The following is a 15037-nucleotide window of genomic DNA, read 5'->3' as shown; positions in this document are numbered from 1 at the left end:
ACATTCTAGTAGTAATGGTTAACTTTAATCTCATGGCATTGGCTAGAACTCTATGATATTTACATGTACAACATTTAATTGTGGAGGATTTTTTTTTCTGGTTGGTTTGTATTTTGCAAATAGAAATGTTTTTTTTTTCACGATGTTTGTTCTGATCTATATTTTGACTAGATTTAAAATTGTTTTTTTTTTCGTGTTATTTGTTTTTTCAATCATTTTGTAATTGTTATTTAAATTTGTTGTTTATGTTCATATTCTGATGGCTGACCGAATGCCACTTCAACAGAAACATAACAAAGTGTGTGTTTAAAAAAAATAATAATAATTCAATGAAGTGTAATTAAAACTCTCAGCTGGTTAATAGAGATCTCGAGTACAAGTACAGTTTTTTTTTGTTTGGTTTTTACTTAAGCTCAACGACTGTTGATGGATTGTAAAATTGATCGGATTTCGATTCATCATAAGATGAAGGCGTTCGGGCGATTTTTGTTGTTCTATTGTTTTGTATGATGATTTGATCATCATTGCGTGCATACTGGTGGAATGTGCGTTGACGCATGCAAAACTTCCGGAAAATGCCCACTCGAAAACGATACAAACAGTAGACCAGCACATGCACGACAAATACACTGAATATACAACCCAAACTAACGACTATCGCCTTCCCCGGTTTTCGCCAATCCAGATAACGATAGATTGATTTCGATTTCGTCCTGCGTGGGAATAATTTTGAAAATTACATTTACATTTGTCTGTGGTTTTTCTCCCTCTGTGGCACAATGGTGCTATGTCAGTGGCACACTTACCGGTCGGTTCCGCCAGCAATAAAGTAAACAACGGAGAATAGAGTGTAAATTACGCCAATACTCATAGTCCAATAAGTATGATTGAGATTGATCGGATGTGTTACTGTCATTAGATCGATAAGCATAATTACCGAATTAAAGACGTACACCATCAAATTTATTGCATCGATTTTGTCCCTCTCTGGTTACATGAAATAAATGTTGTTAGTTTTGTGCCAAACATTACTTAATTTTTTCTGTTTTGATATTTACCTGGGTCATGCAGCACTGTCCAAAAAAAGATGGTTATAATAAAAGAATAAACAGTGGCAATTGTGTTCAGGATCCAGTAGCAATGTCGTAGCCAACCCTTTTTAACTTTGCGTTGCATGCCTGTCGAAGAAACGAAAAAATCGAAACACAAAAAGAGTTGCATCATTGTTTGTTTTTTTGTGTTGTGCCATTTGTGAAAATAAAGTACCGAAATCGTCGCGGTCGACCATTAGTCCTTGAGTCACAATCATAGCGCCCAGCCATGCTTGTGCGGAACACACGACTAAGCCCCAATTGGTCAAGTCAATCCACCATTTGGCATAGTGATTTTCAAATCGAGGCTCATCAGCACGACCGATGTCCAGCAGCGAGCAACTCAGTACGGCCAAGAACCATATCGCGGCAAACCAACGGTATATCAAATACAAAATACTGACGTCGTGATCATTTTGCCACTGTTCATTCGAAATTCGAATTGTCCACACACAACAAATCCAGTCCCATCGTGCAACCGAAATGACACCAAAAAAAAATGCAGAGGGAGAGAGAAAAAGAAACAGAGTGGCAAAATTGATTAAAGATTGCATTTTTAATGTAAGCGGAGAGAGTGTTTCATAGAGTTAAAGCTATAAGTGCAAAACTCAAAATTGAAAGAGGAAAAAAAGGACGCTACAACAGAAATACGGTGACATTAACTCGAGATGATGGAAACATAAGGAGAGTGCATGTATATGACGAATATTTAATTTTTGTGTTAGTTTTTGTGAGTAAAGCAGAAAAATTGTGCGCTTAAAAGAAGAGGAAAATAAAGAACGAGAGAATAAGCATGCGATCGGAAATGGTTTAACATAGCTTTGGTTGCGTTTCGCTTATTTGTTTTTATTTTTAAATACATCTTAGTCTAAGGCATACAGGAAATGGAAAATAAAATTCACACGTTTTTTTTTCTGAGGGGGAAGAAGATGGTGAAAGTGAAATGTGAATATAGAAACACAATTGAAAACGAAAACAAAACGATAACTTGACACTTTCAACACGAATGACAAGCAGAAAAATGAACAACAAAAATCAAAATCAAACGGAAAAAGAAAAAAAAAGAAATACCATCGCGAACACCATTTCGTTTCAGTTATAGAATAAAATTTGAATTGGTCTCTGTTTCAGAAAGACTTTGGAACACGATGTGTATGATTTGTATATGCATTTGGCATCAATTTTGATGTTTATTTTGTTAACAGTTTCAAATTAATGTCAAACAGAAAACTCAAGAATTACCGAATTAGTATTGTTTTTGTTTTGGTTGTTGCAAATTAATTTGTTTTTGTTTTTTGCAATGTAAAAACAGCGTAACTATAAAATTTAGGCATTTTGAATTGGTTTTTGAATTGGATTTTTGTATTCTTAACACGAACCAGATGATTTTATTTTGGATTCACGGTGTGATTGATTTGGTGTGTTAAATGTTTCGGTAAATGGGCACGGAATCATCGACAACGCTGTACAGTATACACATTTTGTTCGTTAAGTGTTTTCTCACACGCAAAATTATCTTAAATAAAGTGAACGCATTAATTTTTCTACCTCGGACCGTAATGTTGTGTAATGAATTTTTTTTTTTAATATAACTGTTAGTTTTTTTGTTGTAATAAATATCATTCGTCATAAATGAAACAAACTGTTATGGCTCTTAATTTGCAAGAAAACGAAAAGGGATGAATCGAACATTGGCTTGACACAACTTACTTGGCACAAATAGAAATTATATCGATAAATTTGCTGTGTTTGATTCGCTGGCGGGAAACAACAATTTCCAATCTTCTGAAGCGCTGACCTGTGAAACAAAAACACACACGGAAATAAGCATCCATACATTCATCGGGAGAGATGCATCATTCACACTACTTTGTTTTTTTCTATTCATTTATTATTGTTATGATTGTTATTATTATTAGTATGCAGAGGGGAGGCCCATTAGCATTTAATTCGAACCGATGACTCTTTTCACTGATCTGTTCGTGTCAAATCAAATTAGCAACATCGTACTCACACTTGCTGTGACGCCCTTCCACCGTTATCAGTCAATACTTCTTGATGTGAGCTCGTGCACATGGACATTTTGTAAATATTTTATGTGTTCGTTATCCCAACAGCAACAGAATTTCTCCTCCACATCGAATTGGCGAGACTGTGAAAGCACAATTGCTTCTTCTGTACATATATGAAGAGAGGGAAAAAAAGAAGAACGAAGAAAAATAAAAGACAGAACAACAAATCACTAATCGATATTTTCCGCAGTAGACCTGCTGAAAACGGATTTTTTCCTTTCTTTTCGTTCAGTTCAAACGAACGTTCAATTTTCCGCTTTGCGACGGAACGAACGCTACTACACACACACACACACACACACACGCAGGAAGGAAGCTCACGCACGCAATTTATCATTTATCACCAGCGAACGTATAAAAAAAATTATTATTATTTATAAGCTCAAGGAAGAAATCAGTGCGCGCTCTACTTGCGATTTAGAATGCGAATATAATACAATTTAGAGCATGACCTACCTTATGGCAAAACTTTTATAGGCGGTCGTTCTTCATCATCATCATGATTTTGAGTGTATGGTTGTACAATGCACATACGATGTGTGAATCGCCTGTCGTGTACAATGTTGATGTACAAACTAACAAATGGATGATGACGGTCGTCGATGGTGTCAGCAGGATGGTTTGCAATTGATGGCTTTGCCAACTTTTTTTTTTATGTAATAAAACTACTCTGGCTCGCTCCCTCTTTTCTCGCGACCTATGAGTTAAAGAGCGTACACACAAGCACACGCGCAACTACTCGAGGCTGACACAAAATGAATAAATTTAGAAAAAAAAACCAAAAGCACTGACGACGACCAGATTATTATGATGTTGACTTTTTCTTTCGTTTGTTGTTCCTACTTTTTTCTTCTCCTCCTTTTTTTTCTTTCGATGATGGGCGACAACAAAACGCAACGAAAATTCTGTACGCAAATTTCCAAGCACTTCACTTACTCGCTCCCCTCGTTGAAATGAAATGACCTCGATTTAGGACGACAGATATCATATCAAATTTTCTCTACCGTCGCTCACATTCACGTTGCACGCCAATGAAATTCTATTCCAAAAACCATTTAACTGCACCAATCTGTGTCACTATGTATTAGAACAAACAAGTAATTTGCAGGAAAATTCTTCGTCTCTATCGTTTAATTATTTATCGAACCAAAATTTGCAGCACAGTAATGACACACTAGTGTATAGTATGTGTATGTCCGTGTGTATGTGGATGCTTGAATATTTTTTTTCTTCTTCTTCGAATTACAAATTTTTACTTTTTTCCATTGTTGATGTTAAATGTTGGAAAATTGTTGTTGAGATGAATGGGTCACGGCTAGTTTTTCTATATATTTTGAGCACCCAATTAAAAAAGTAAAAATTATCAATGGGAAAAAAAACAAGCGTGTAGTTTTTTTTCGTTTTGCTTCTGCAGAGAGCCCTGCCTTTGATGCGATTTGATTGCCACTAAAGCAGAAAACATTCTGAGAATTTTAGATGGATGCTGGCATCGACCTACACATGCGATGGATGTTTGGGCATGCGAACAAAAAGGACAACATGTGAAAACTTTATCGGAATAAAAAGGAAAACCTCTAATAATAGCGCACATTCAGGACAAAGGATATTGGCAATGGCAAAGCATATGCTTATCGTACCCATTCAACAGATGGCGCACAGTGCGATAAGCCTCTTCGAGGCTTTTGAACAAATCGTTTTGTTTTCAGCTTTTAAAAACAAAGTTTTGAAGATAAAAATATTGGCTGAATTGAATTTTTTATTTAAACTCCATGTTACAATGTGAGAATCTTTGCATCGAAAATATCCATTCGATTAATCTGAATGCGAATTGTGTCGTTTTCATCCGATGTTGGATCGCTCAAATGTTCAATATGCTTGCCACCAGCTGTGAGTGTGAAGGGAAAAAACATGTATTCAAACGATTACTCATATTTGGATGATTGGTCGGTGATTTAGATGTTTAGTCATTTTTCGCTTACCCATGATTTGCAACATTAAATCATAGTCCTGTTGTTCGGGAGTGGTCCTGCCGATGATAGACTCCACTAATCCGATGACGTAGTCACTCTTCTCAAAATTGAGCGTAAATACTTTGAATGCAATCATGTCCATTTCTTTTACGTCATTGTGCATGTCTTTGTATTTGCCAATCGTTTCGAGGTTTTTAGCCAATTGCTCAAGAGCTGGTTCCGCTTTTTCCAGTGGTAAGTTTCCGTTGTCAGCATTGTTTCCATTGATTGGCTGCACTTCGGGTGGTTCAAGAGTAACGTTGGATGCTTGAATTTGAGCTTCAGGTTCAGCTTCAGCTTCAACGCCATTTGTGACCGGAGTCTCTACTGCTGTGTTAACGATTGGGGTCACATCTATTCTCGTAACTCCAATTGAAAAAATATTGATGAAATTTTAACAATACATTGCTTGTGTATTTGAAAATGTGAAATTACCTGTGATGTTTGCGTGTATGACGCGTGCAATTTTCGGCAAAATTACTTCCTCGTCTAACTCCGACAGTGACTCATCATCCTCTTCGAATCTATCGGGAGAATGAAAAGCGATTTGATATGAATTAATGAAAATCTCTTTTTCTATGGCGTTTTTTCTTTATTTTTGGAAAGATTGTGCGATAAATATACGATGCTCTCTGGTATATAAACTTCCTTTATTGAGAATAAATTTGATGTATCGAAATGTAAATAGTTATAAAGAGAAATTCATTATTCATTCTTGTGAAAGAAATGTGAAATATATATGCGAAAAAAGGCGGAAACAAATTTCAACTGATCATTCATTCTTGATTGTTGTTGGTCAATTTGCGCAGATTTTGCTTGAGTTTTGCGGTTTTGTCAAGAAGTTTGGCACGGATTGCGCTGTGGTTGGACACCGTCGATGCAGTTTCATCTGCTTTGATTATGCTCGGCGTGTTTGTTTTCAAATCATGATTTTCGACTGGCGGAACGGCCGCTTCGGCATGACGTGTGGCGTGTGCGTATTCGCTTGGATTTTGTCCCGAATTGAGCCAACGATCGACTTTTGAACTTGCACTGAATGGTAACATGAAACGGTCATCCGTTGCGGCTTTTGCTAGAGCCGTTTGATAATCAAAATCGAATATATCGTTTGTCTTCAGTTCGGGATACTTGGCTTCATTGCTTGCTGTGGCTTTGCTCCAGAAATCGTCATTGAAATTTTGCCCAGTTTCACTAGCCGCACCCTTATCAATCGCAACACTAGAATTTGCTGGGTGGTTTTTGCGCATTAAACTGCTTTTGAATAGTTTCGTGATGCTTTCGTTCAATTGCAATGGTTGAGCACTGGCCGCCGCGTTTTCAAAATCCATAAGCTGTGATCGAGTGTATTCGATTTTTGGTGGTTGAAATTCAAGCACCGAAAATTCATCAGTGTTACCAGAAGAATTCATATCGTTGCGATTCGTTTCGTTTGATTGATGATTGCCGCCGCTTTCATCGTTCTTCTGCTCGTTTTGAGGTTCAGCCGATTGAACGCTGTTAACGAAAGCAATAAGAGAACGTTAACAGGAATATTGAGTCCTTTGATATATACAGATTTTTTTTTTTGAAACATGATTTTATTTATGGCATGGGAAATTGGAGTCTTCAGACCCCAAGCATTTACTTTGGATTTTCGGGGGAAAGATGTGTTGTGCGCATTTTGTCATCGATAAAAAAAACTGAATGAGTGAGAACAAGCGCAAGAGAGGGACAAGGGACATGACAGTGGCTCTCAGTTTCTTGTTAAATGAAAATCCCTGGTGATTCATGTGGATGGTAGTCATGGTAACGAATCTTTTTTGACAAGTTTTTCAAGTCAGTTTTTTTTTTGGTTTTATGTATATCATACAACTAAATGCTCCTTCTAATGTTAGGTGTGTTTTTGTGATATTCATTCAGGGGATGTGTGTTACATATTACAGCTTTTTTTGTTAGTATCATAATGCGATGTAGTAGTTTGCTGTCCATCGTTATATATTTCACCCCATATCGTTTGTTGTGTGCAGGCATCAACGCAACTTTTTTTTGTCGCTTTTGCCTTAAAATCAAGACTTTTACAACCCATTCCTTCTCTTTTGCATCTGTCCATATTTTTTATGTCGAAAAATATTATATTAATATGCAGATCAATTTTTTCATCCAAATATTAAATGCAGCACGTGTTTTTTTTTCTCTTCTTAGTGCCGTTAAATGTAAAATGAATGAATTCAATGCGTTTTTTTTCATCTTTCTAACTTTTTTCCCCAATGAAACACGCGCTTCGGAAGAATTTTTTTGAGTTATTCGATTTTGTAACGGCAACACAGCGCGCGCATTATTACGGCAAAACCGAAAAGGGTGATGAAAATTGTCTAAATATAATATTGCATGAATATAAAATTGGATGAATGAGTGAAAACAAAACGTATCATCGAATCGTCGCAGGATAACTGGTTTGTGTGTACTGTACAATGTGTATATTGCATTTTTATACAGCGTGTTTGACGTGTGTTTGAACCACTTGTTACATTTCAAATGAAAGTAATTAAAATCTGTGAATCGTGAAACGTTGCACAAAGCTGCCAGAAGAAAAGTGTTGGAAATTTTCATGAGATCATTGTTACATGCTATGCATATGTGTGTATCGCATGGTGATATTAAAAAAATATTATTATGTATAACGGTGCAAACACTTTTACAGTTTCACGAGCATGTTCATCGAATAAACCAGTTTAATAAATCTGTGTTATTTTTTTTCGTGGAAGAGCAAAAAAAGTCCCCTCATGGATTTGAGTAAATTTTTTTATTCCGTCTTCATCCGATATCGATTCGAGTTTAACAGCGAAAAAGGGCCGCGAAAGAAAATCGACTGTAAAAAATGATATGAAAAACGAGTAAAGAATGCTATATAACGAATGTTATATATTGGCAAGGGATAGTATATTGTTTGCGACCGTGTGTGTGTAGTATGTATATGTATGTGGATGTGAATATTTGAGTCATTTGAATTTTCGATTTTGAGCGAGGGATAGTCCCGTTTTTTATTTTTTGAAAAAAAAAGAAGCGAGCAGCGGATACTAAATTCATAAAAACACATTGAGGGTGAATCAGACGTACGGATGCTGATAAAAATGAAACTGCTATGGGCCTGACATTTATTTTCCGACGATACATAGACTGGGAGCGTAATGTTTTTTATTTTGTTTCGGGAGATTCTCATCGTTCTATCTACTTTACTTTAGGTCTTGAAATAGCCAAGAACGAAGACGTTTGTAGAGTTTCTTCTCTTTGTTGTTTTTTTTCTGGCTAACGTTCCGTGCGTTGGTAAGAAAGTCTTTACTTTTTCGTCCCAATCATATGAAATACTCGTACATAACGTCTTTTTTCCTGCCTCTCGCAAACTCAACGCTCCACATACACACTCACACATACAAACACACATGCATCCGCCGTTCAAATTGTACACAAACACTTATGTAAAATGACTTTGTGATTTTCCACTTGAAAACAGTGTTACATGAATTCATGCGTTCTTGTAGCTAACTCTACAGCAAGCGAGCTGTCTTCTACATACACGCTGCCACACATATACATAAGCACGACGTCTGCACTCAAGCCCATGTAGTGCAGAGAGCACGAGAAAGAGAGTGAAAAATTATTTGAGAGATTCACAATACGACGATCGGCGTTCTTTCAGTTCAGTTAGTACTGGTTGAACAACGCAAAGATAACGTCAAACATACGGCGCTGCCCGTACACACCGCACTTTAGAGAAGCACACAACCAAACTAATTGCAAATAAGTGTGGAAAAAAACTCATTAAAATCGCATAGATTTCAGATCTTTGACATTTTGTGCATTATACCAGAGAGTGAGTGAGTGACACAGAGAGTGAGAGAGACAAATTTTCAATCCAAACGTCAAATCGACAGAAAAAAACACAACAACTGCCAGTCGTTTGGGTTCATTCGATTTCAAGGTGTTGTAATAATAATACATATTTTTGTGTGTGTGACGAGACTGAATCAAAAATTGAACACAGAAAAAAAAGAATTCGTGAATTGATGCTCGGAAACAGCTAAAGTTCCATTGAGCCGCGACATCAAATGGACTCTGGCCCATTGACACATTCCACTTAATTGCTGAAATTTTGAACGATAATCTGCAAACGATTCTCTAAGAGTGAGTGATTACATACTATACTATATAACTGCTGTTGTCGACTTAGTTAAACTCAAAATCATTAAGGTCTCAAACACAAAAAAGTTACACGCGATTCTGGAGAGAAAAGAAACAGTCAAAACCATTACAGTGTTTCACATTTTGAAAAAAACAATCCGTGCTATTGACGTACGATTAGAAAAACGAGATTATTATAAGCCGTGTTTTTGTATATGCCATATATATATGTAGCATGCATGTCGTAGTTTATTGGGAGTAGCGAGAAAAAAAAACTTTATTCGAAAGAAGACGAGAGAGAGAAACAGAAAAATGAACAAAAAAATCAACACTATTCTTTCACACTCTGCCAAGGCATGCCTTCATCTATGCACAGAGATAGATACATTGTAGATAAATCTGTATATATACGCGAATTGTGTCTGTAGCGCACAGCAATATTCATAAGTTGTTTGATATTTACACAAAAAAAAATTATATTAGGGTATTCGATAGAGACAATTTGAAAAAGAAACAACAAAAAACGGAACAGAGAGAAAAACAATAAGAACAATGAAAAGACAACATACAAAACGTACGTAGTAGAGCAAGAGAGCAAGCGACTGAATATTTGAATCATCGCGTAAATATACAATGAAATTTGTTTTTGTCCTCCGTTTTGATCAACTACGTAACTCAGTCGACAATCGTGTTTTTCTTTTCCACTTGAATTTAATTGAATTTTTTTTCGAAAAAAAAACCTCCGCTCTCTCACACAAACAAAATGTTGACGATAGCCTGGTGTGTAAGTGTGTGTGTGTGTGTGTGTGTTTGCCTGTAAATATTCCTTCATATATTTGTACATAAAGAAAATCATTTTGAAAAAAACAGCCATGATGTTGTTGTTGCTGTTGTTGAATTTGCGCGTGATGTTTTTTTTTGTTGCTCCATGTTTTTCATAAGTTTTTTGTTTTTGTTTTTTTGCGTGTGTTTTTTTCTCTCATTCTTTCTTTCTCTGTCTCTGTCTCCGCTTCTCTCTCTCCCTCTGATTCTCTCGCTCTCGCGTCGATACTGATGGTTGCCGCGATGTTTTTGTTATTGATGAGAGGCAACAGCGAATGATAAAGAATAACATTGAATGAAAATGGCAAATGGATCTAGAGCGCTGAATGGAATGGAATGCACCATCACTTTTTCCAGCAATAAGCACTCGGTGTTTTTTGTTCTTCCTCTCATTTCGTTTTCTTTTTTCCCTTTATTTTCATCTTCAGCTCGTTGTTGTTGCTTTTTTCGTTCGCTATGCGTTTTTTTCTGTTTTATTATACTTCCAATTTTCCTATGTACCAAATGAGAAAAGAACTTTATGTACAACGGTGCAAAAGTGAGCTTACACACACACACGACCGTACATCCAATATTCAGCCTCATCTACTTCTCCATATATACATATGCGACGTTGTGGTTGTGAAGGGAAAAAATGACAGAAAATAACACTTTTTTTCAAAAACGAAAAAAAGAACGAACGAACGAAGAAAGAACGAGAAGAGAAAAGGCACCGCAAAAATTCAATACGATAATATATCATTCTAAACAGTTTTTGCGCTATCTCATCGCACGAGAGCATTGTGCTTGTGTTCATCGTCGCCGTCGTTCGTCGTTGTCGTAAAAGATGTGTTGATAAACGGTGTCCGTATATATGTGAACAATACTTTGTATATTTGTGCTTCGGTCGGTTCGGGTTTTATTGAGATATTTTTCGTCTTTTTTCGTGGATTTTGCTTTTTTTCGAATTTTTTTTCTATTCGCTTCATCACTTGATTGCTGTAATACTGCTGTAATCATCGTTCGATTTTCAAAGTGAAACATAAAAAAAACAGACATTCTTTGGCGTTCGGTCGCGCATGTTTGCTCGTATAAATAAAAATGTGAATAAAATTCCAATTTTAAAAATTCAATTAATAATATTTTTTTTCTAGACCAGGTCAAGTTTAAATGTGGTATTTTTATTTTTGAAAAGCGAACGAAAGAAAAATACACAGTAAAATAATTTTGAGTGTGAGTCATTGTGATTTGCATAATTACACAAATTGTGTATATTGGCCAGAAACGAAGAAAAAAGGTGAAACATTCAGTATAAATACACCAGATTGTTGTATGTTTTCATCATAATTCGACCGAATCAACTATTTTTTTTTTTCGAAAAGCAAAATAAGTCATTTTATCATTTCGTTTCGAGTTGAAAACTCATTTCAGCAAAACGGAGTGAAAAGAACAAAAAAAAAAGACGGCGATGCACACAAACACACACACACGCAACTGTCATAAGATAGTCATAAAAGGAACTGCGTATATATATATATACTATATAATATTAATCTATATAGCCGAGTCGAGTCATTCGAGTTGTTTGTATTGACGAAAGTTGGTGTTCGATTAAGATGAACAAGAAAAAATGCTTTTGACTTATCAGTTGATTTTACGGCATATGGTGTGTGCGAAAAAAAGAGACTCGGCGACGGTTTTTTTTATAATTGTCATTTTTTTAAAGCATTTTTGCTAATAAATACATTTTTTTCTTACTTTGTTTGCTGACGCAGTTCTAATTTGAAATATTTTTTCTTGTCTAATCTTTTGCTGAACAGTTATTCGGAAAAAATGGCGCTGCAACAATATTGCCTGCGATGGAAGTATCACCATAGCAATTTGCAAACCATGTTCTCACAGTTGCTGGATCGTGAGGCGTTTTGCGATGTGACTTTGGCGTGCGAGGGACAAACATTGCGAGCTCATCGGGTGGTTTTGTGTGCATGCAGCACATTCTTCGATTCAATACTGACGAATCGGTACACCGACAAAGACCCAATAGTTATAATGAAAGATTGCAAATTCGAAGATATCCGATGCTTAATCGAATTTATGTACAAGGGCGAAATTAACGTTGAGCACGTAAGTATATTAGCATTGAATTTGGGCTGCGTGAACTGCGTGCGATAACATTATCATCATGTCATTTTTGTTTTGAATCTATATTTTTCCGCTTTTTCTACGCAGGAACAATTGGCATCGTTGCTACGAACGGCAGAAGAGTTACGGATCAAGGGTTTGGCTGAAGTGTCATGGACTGACGAAAACGGTGACAGCAGACGAAGCAAGAACAAAACTCACAACATTCGTAATCTGATGCATTTGAATGAAACTGCCGTCACAACAGCGAAACCTCTACAGCAACCCAAACGCCATTCCTTTAGCAATCAAAACAGTAACCATCAAATGAATTCCGGTGAAATGGATCCGTTGGCGGAATCATCGGGAAAAGGTTCAGACGAACCCGTACAAATGACCAAATCAGTTGCCAATCAGTTCCTACTTCCAGTGAATTCACCTCAACGCAGTGTTGAAGAGACAATGCCAACGGTTAAAAAGAAACGTGGTCGCCCGCCACTCGATGACGACTTTGACAGCTACAGCACACCGAAAATCACGCATGTCGAGAGCACAGCCAACAGTTTTGATGTACATGCCGACCACAATGCGATGTACGACGAAAATTCGCACGAATCACCCAGCGCTATTTTGGAGCAATCGATGGAAGTGTCAATGACGTGCGATAATGATGAACCGACCCTAATGCCAATTCAGCCGAAAATCGAACGACCGGACACACCGGCCAGTGTGAAAAATGACTACTATGACGAAAACGATTACAACCCGAGCAGCCCAATGGACGAATCAAGCGACGGTCATGGTTTATCGGCACAGGTAAGTTTATTTTTGCGTGCTACTTATATAAGTCGAAGTGATAGAGCGGAACACATGAATAATAATAATTCTCTGCTGAATGTTTAGGTTATGTTGACTCCACAAGAGGAAGAAGAATGGCGCGACGTTATCAAAATGAACGATTATTTGGCCAAAGGACGTCGACCACAATTCTGGGAAGAAACATTTACCAAACGTGTCATGGAAGCGATCAAATCAAAGGAACTGGAAATGAAAAAAGCCGCACAACTCTTAGGCGTATCGTACGGTACATTGTACGGAAGATATCGCGAAACGTATGGATGTTTAAAACATCCCTACAGGTAAACACACAAACAAAACAAAACAAAACAGAACAAACACACACACAGCAAACAACCATGACGCAGATGGTTCCGCCGTCCCGATTATTTCGGCAAATGAATCTCTCATCATTTTGATTTTTTTGCAGAGGTCCGTTTATGGTTTCGAGATTACGTGAGTTTTTAATGGATCATGGTCATGAAGACTTGATTGGCCGCTTGCAGCGTGGAGAAATCACTTTGCCACGTGCTGCCGAACTTATGAACACTTCTTTGACAAATCTGAGCGGACTTTTGGAATAAAATCAAAAAGGGTGACAGTAAAGGGTGAAGAAAGAAGTTAGGAAGCTAATAAGTAAAACATACAAACGAAAACGAATGAAAAAAAATAAAAATACAAAAAAAAAAACACACAAAACATTTTACTGAATCCGACGAGAATCGATGGTAGGCAATTCGAAAATAACCACAAAACACACAAGTTATATTGGAGACTACGCAGAAGGAAAACAACATTCAAAAAATATATACCAAAATGTCATGTATTTGGCAACCCAACGCGGTTGCCCAGCAATTTATAAAATTGTGAATGAATAAAATCCATTAGGCTTAAGAAGATACATTTACATTTACAAATAAATGCAAATATTATATACAACAATATCAACAATTGTAGTTTTGTTCTTCAATCTCAAGTCAATGGCGGACGAAGAAATACAGTTTAGTAAAAGAGCGCTTACCTCACATGTGTGTTGCTTTTTGGTGTCGATTTATCGTGCTTGGGCTTGGAGTGGGCAAATGGGTTGCTCTTTGGAATGTCACCGCTTTGTGCTTCAATGTTTGGTAAATTCATTTGATTTTCATCATTTGCAGCGGCATTGTTCTTCTTCTTGCGATGACGCACCCGCTTACGCTTCGATCCGGTGGTACCATTTGTATCCGTTGTGGCCACTGATTCAATGTCGTCATCGCCAGCAGTGAGTGTATTCGATTTTCTGGACGAAATGATTTCAATCGATGGTGACACGCTGTTTGGTGCTTTGAACGTAGCCCCATCGTTTGTATGCAGATGTTTGTTAATGTTTTGCTCGGTCAAAGTGACCATTTCATCGGATACAGCAGATACAACCGATTCGGTATCATCTTGCTTCGGAATGACACTTTTGAATAGAAGAAAAAGAAGAAGAAGAAGAAATGTGCATTTATACTTGTTGCTGCAAATGCGACAAAACAAACAAGAAAAAATTGATTACTCACTGGATTATATCACCACTTTCGATAATGCCAATGTGTTCTTTAGCTGTAAATGGAGAAAATTTCAAAATAAAATATTGCAACAATTTCCAATAAGATTTCGTGATCAACGTAAAATACATACCCGGCAAATAAACACCATCGCTGGTAAGTAAAACAAATTTTTTCACATCGAATATCTCACCGATATGACGATGAAATTGACGAACATTTTTCCATTGCCGATTTACACTAACGTATGCCTTCGATTTGTGATCTGAGAAGAAATTTCCCAGCTCGATTTTAACGCGAAATATATCGGAATCGACCATTTTTGAACCAAGTCACAGAGAGACCATGAGCTCTTGTTGCAAAGCGTTCAAATGTTTGTGTTACAGGTTTTTTGAGGTTATGTTTTGCTGCGCAATTCTGAC

General features: G+C 36.8%; 3 protein-coding genes across 9 annotated transcripts; 1 reads left to right on the top strand and 2 right to left on the bottom strand.

The window, feature by feature from the left end:
- Positions 1 to 387: 387 nt before the first annotated feature.
- LOC129567974 (protein rolling stone) lies at positions 388 to 3756 on the bottom strand. Its single transcript, XM_055445399.1, has 7 exons — positions 3620 to 3756; positions 3106 to 3266; positions 2802 to 2889; positions 1267 to 1513; positions 1059 to 1178; positions 807 to 987; positions 388 to 713 (listed from the first exon to the last, which is right to left on the bottom strand). Exons 2-7 carry the CDS (start codon positions 3171 to 3173, stop codon positions 404 to 406), a joined length of 1014 nt encoding a protein of 337 aa, XP_055301374.1. The 5' UTR covers positions 3174 to 3266; positions 3620 to 3756; the 3' UTR covers positions 388 to 403.
- Positions 3757 to 4901: 1145 nt separating this feature from the next.
- Positions 4902 to 15023, bottom strand: LOC129567971 (coilin). 3 transcript variants are annotated; one of them, XM_055445385.1, is made up of 6 exons: positions 14749 to 15023; positions 14628 to 14670; positions 14111 to 14530; positions 5608 to 5696; positions 5143 to 5538; positions 4902 to 5048 (listed from the first exon to the last, which is right to left on the bottom strand). In XM_055445385.1, exons 1-6 carry the CDS (start codon positions 14933 to 14935, stop codon positions 4936 to 4938), a joined length of 1248 nt encoding a protein of 415 aa, XP_055301360.1. In that variant the 5' UTR covers positions 14936 to 15023; the 3' UTR covers positions 4902 to 4935. The 3 variants fall into 3 exon arrangements, with proteins under 3 accessions (XP_055301360.1, XP_055301361.1, XP_055301359.1); XM_055445386.1 differs by having other exon boundaries at positions 5143 to 5526; XM_055445384.1 differs by lacking the exons at positions 4902 to 5048; positions 5143 to 5538; positions 5608 to 5696 and adding an exon at positions 5804 to 6666.
- LOC129567969 (protein tramtrack, beta isoform) lies at positions 8853 to 14037 on the top strand. Of its 5 annotated transcripts, none has more exons than XM_055445380.1 (5): positions 8853 to 9333; positions 11952 to 12255; positions 12361 to 13068; positions 13156 to 13391; positions 13520 to 14037. In XM_055445380.1, the coding sequence occupies exons 2-5, from the start codon at positions 11965 to 11967 to the stop codon at positions 13671 to 13673; spliced, it is 1389 nt and encodes a 462-aa protein (XP_055301355.1). In that variant the 5' UTR covers positions 8853 to 9333; positions 11952 to 11964; the 3' UTR covers positions 13674 to 14037. The 5 variants fall into 5 exon arrangements, with proteins under 5 accessions (XP_055301355.1, XP_055301357.1, XP_055301356.1 ...); XM_055445382.1 differs by lacking the exon at positions 8853 to 9333 and adding an exon at positions 11023 to 11234; XM_055445381.1 differs by lacking the exon at positions 8853 to 9333 and adding an exon at positions 11287 to 11428.
- Positions 15024 to 15037: the final 14 nt, after the last annotated feature.

Source organism: Sitodiplosis mosellana, unplaced genomic scaffold (assembly GCF_009176505.1).
Source record: "Sitodiplosis mosellana isolate CC-2019 unplaced genomic scaffold, AAFC_SMos_1.0 Smas_scaffold_14, whole genome shotgun sequence".
NCBI classification, from domain to species: domain Eukaryota; kingdom Metazoa; phylum Arthropoda; class Insecta; order Diptera; family Cecidomyiidae; genus Sitodiplosis; species Sitodiplosis mosellana.
The sequence above is the reverse complement of the archived record's forward strand: the minus strand, read 5'-3'. Positions and strand labels throughout refer to the sequence as shown.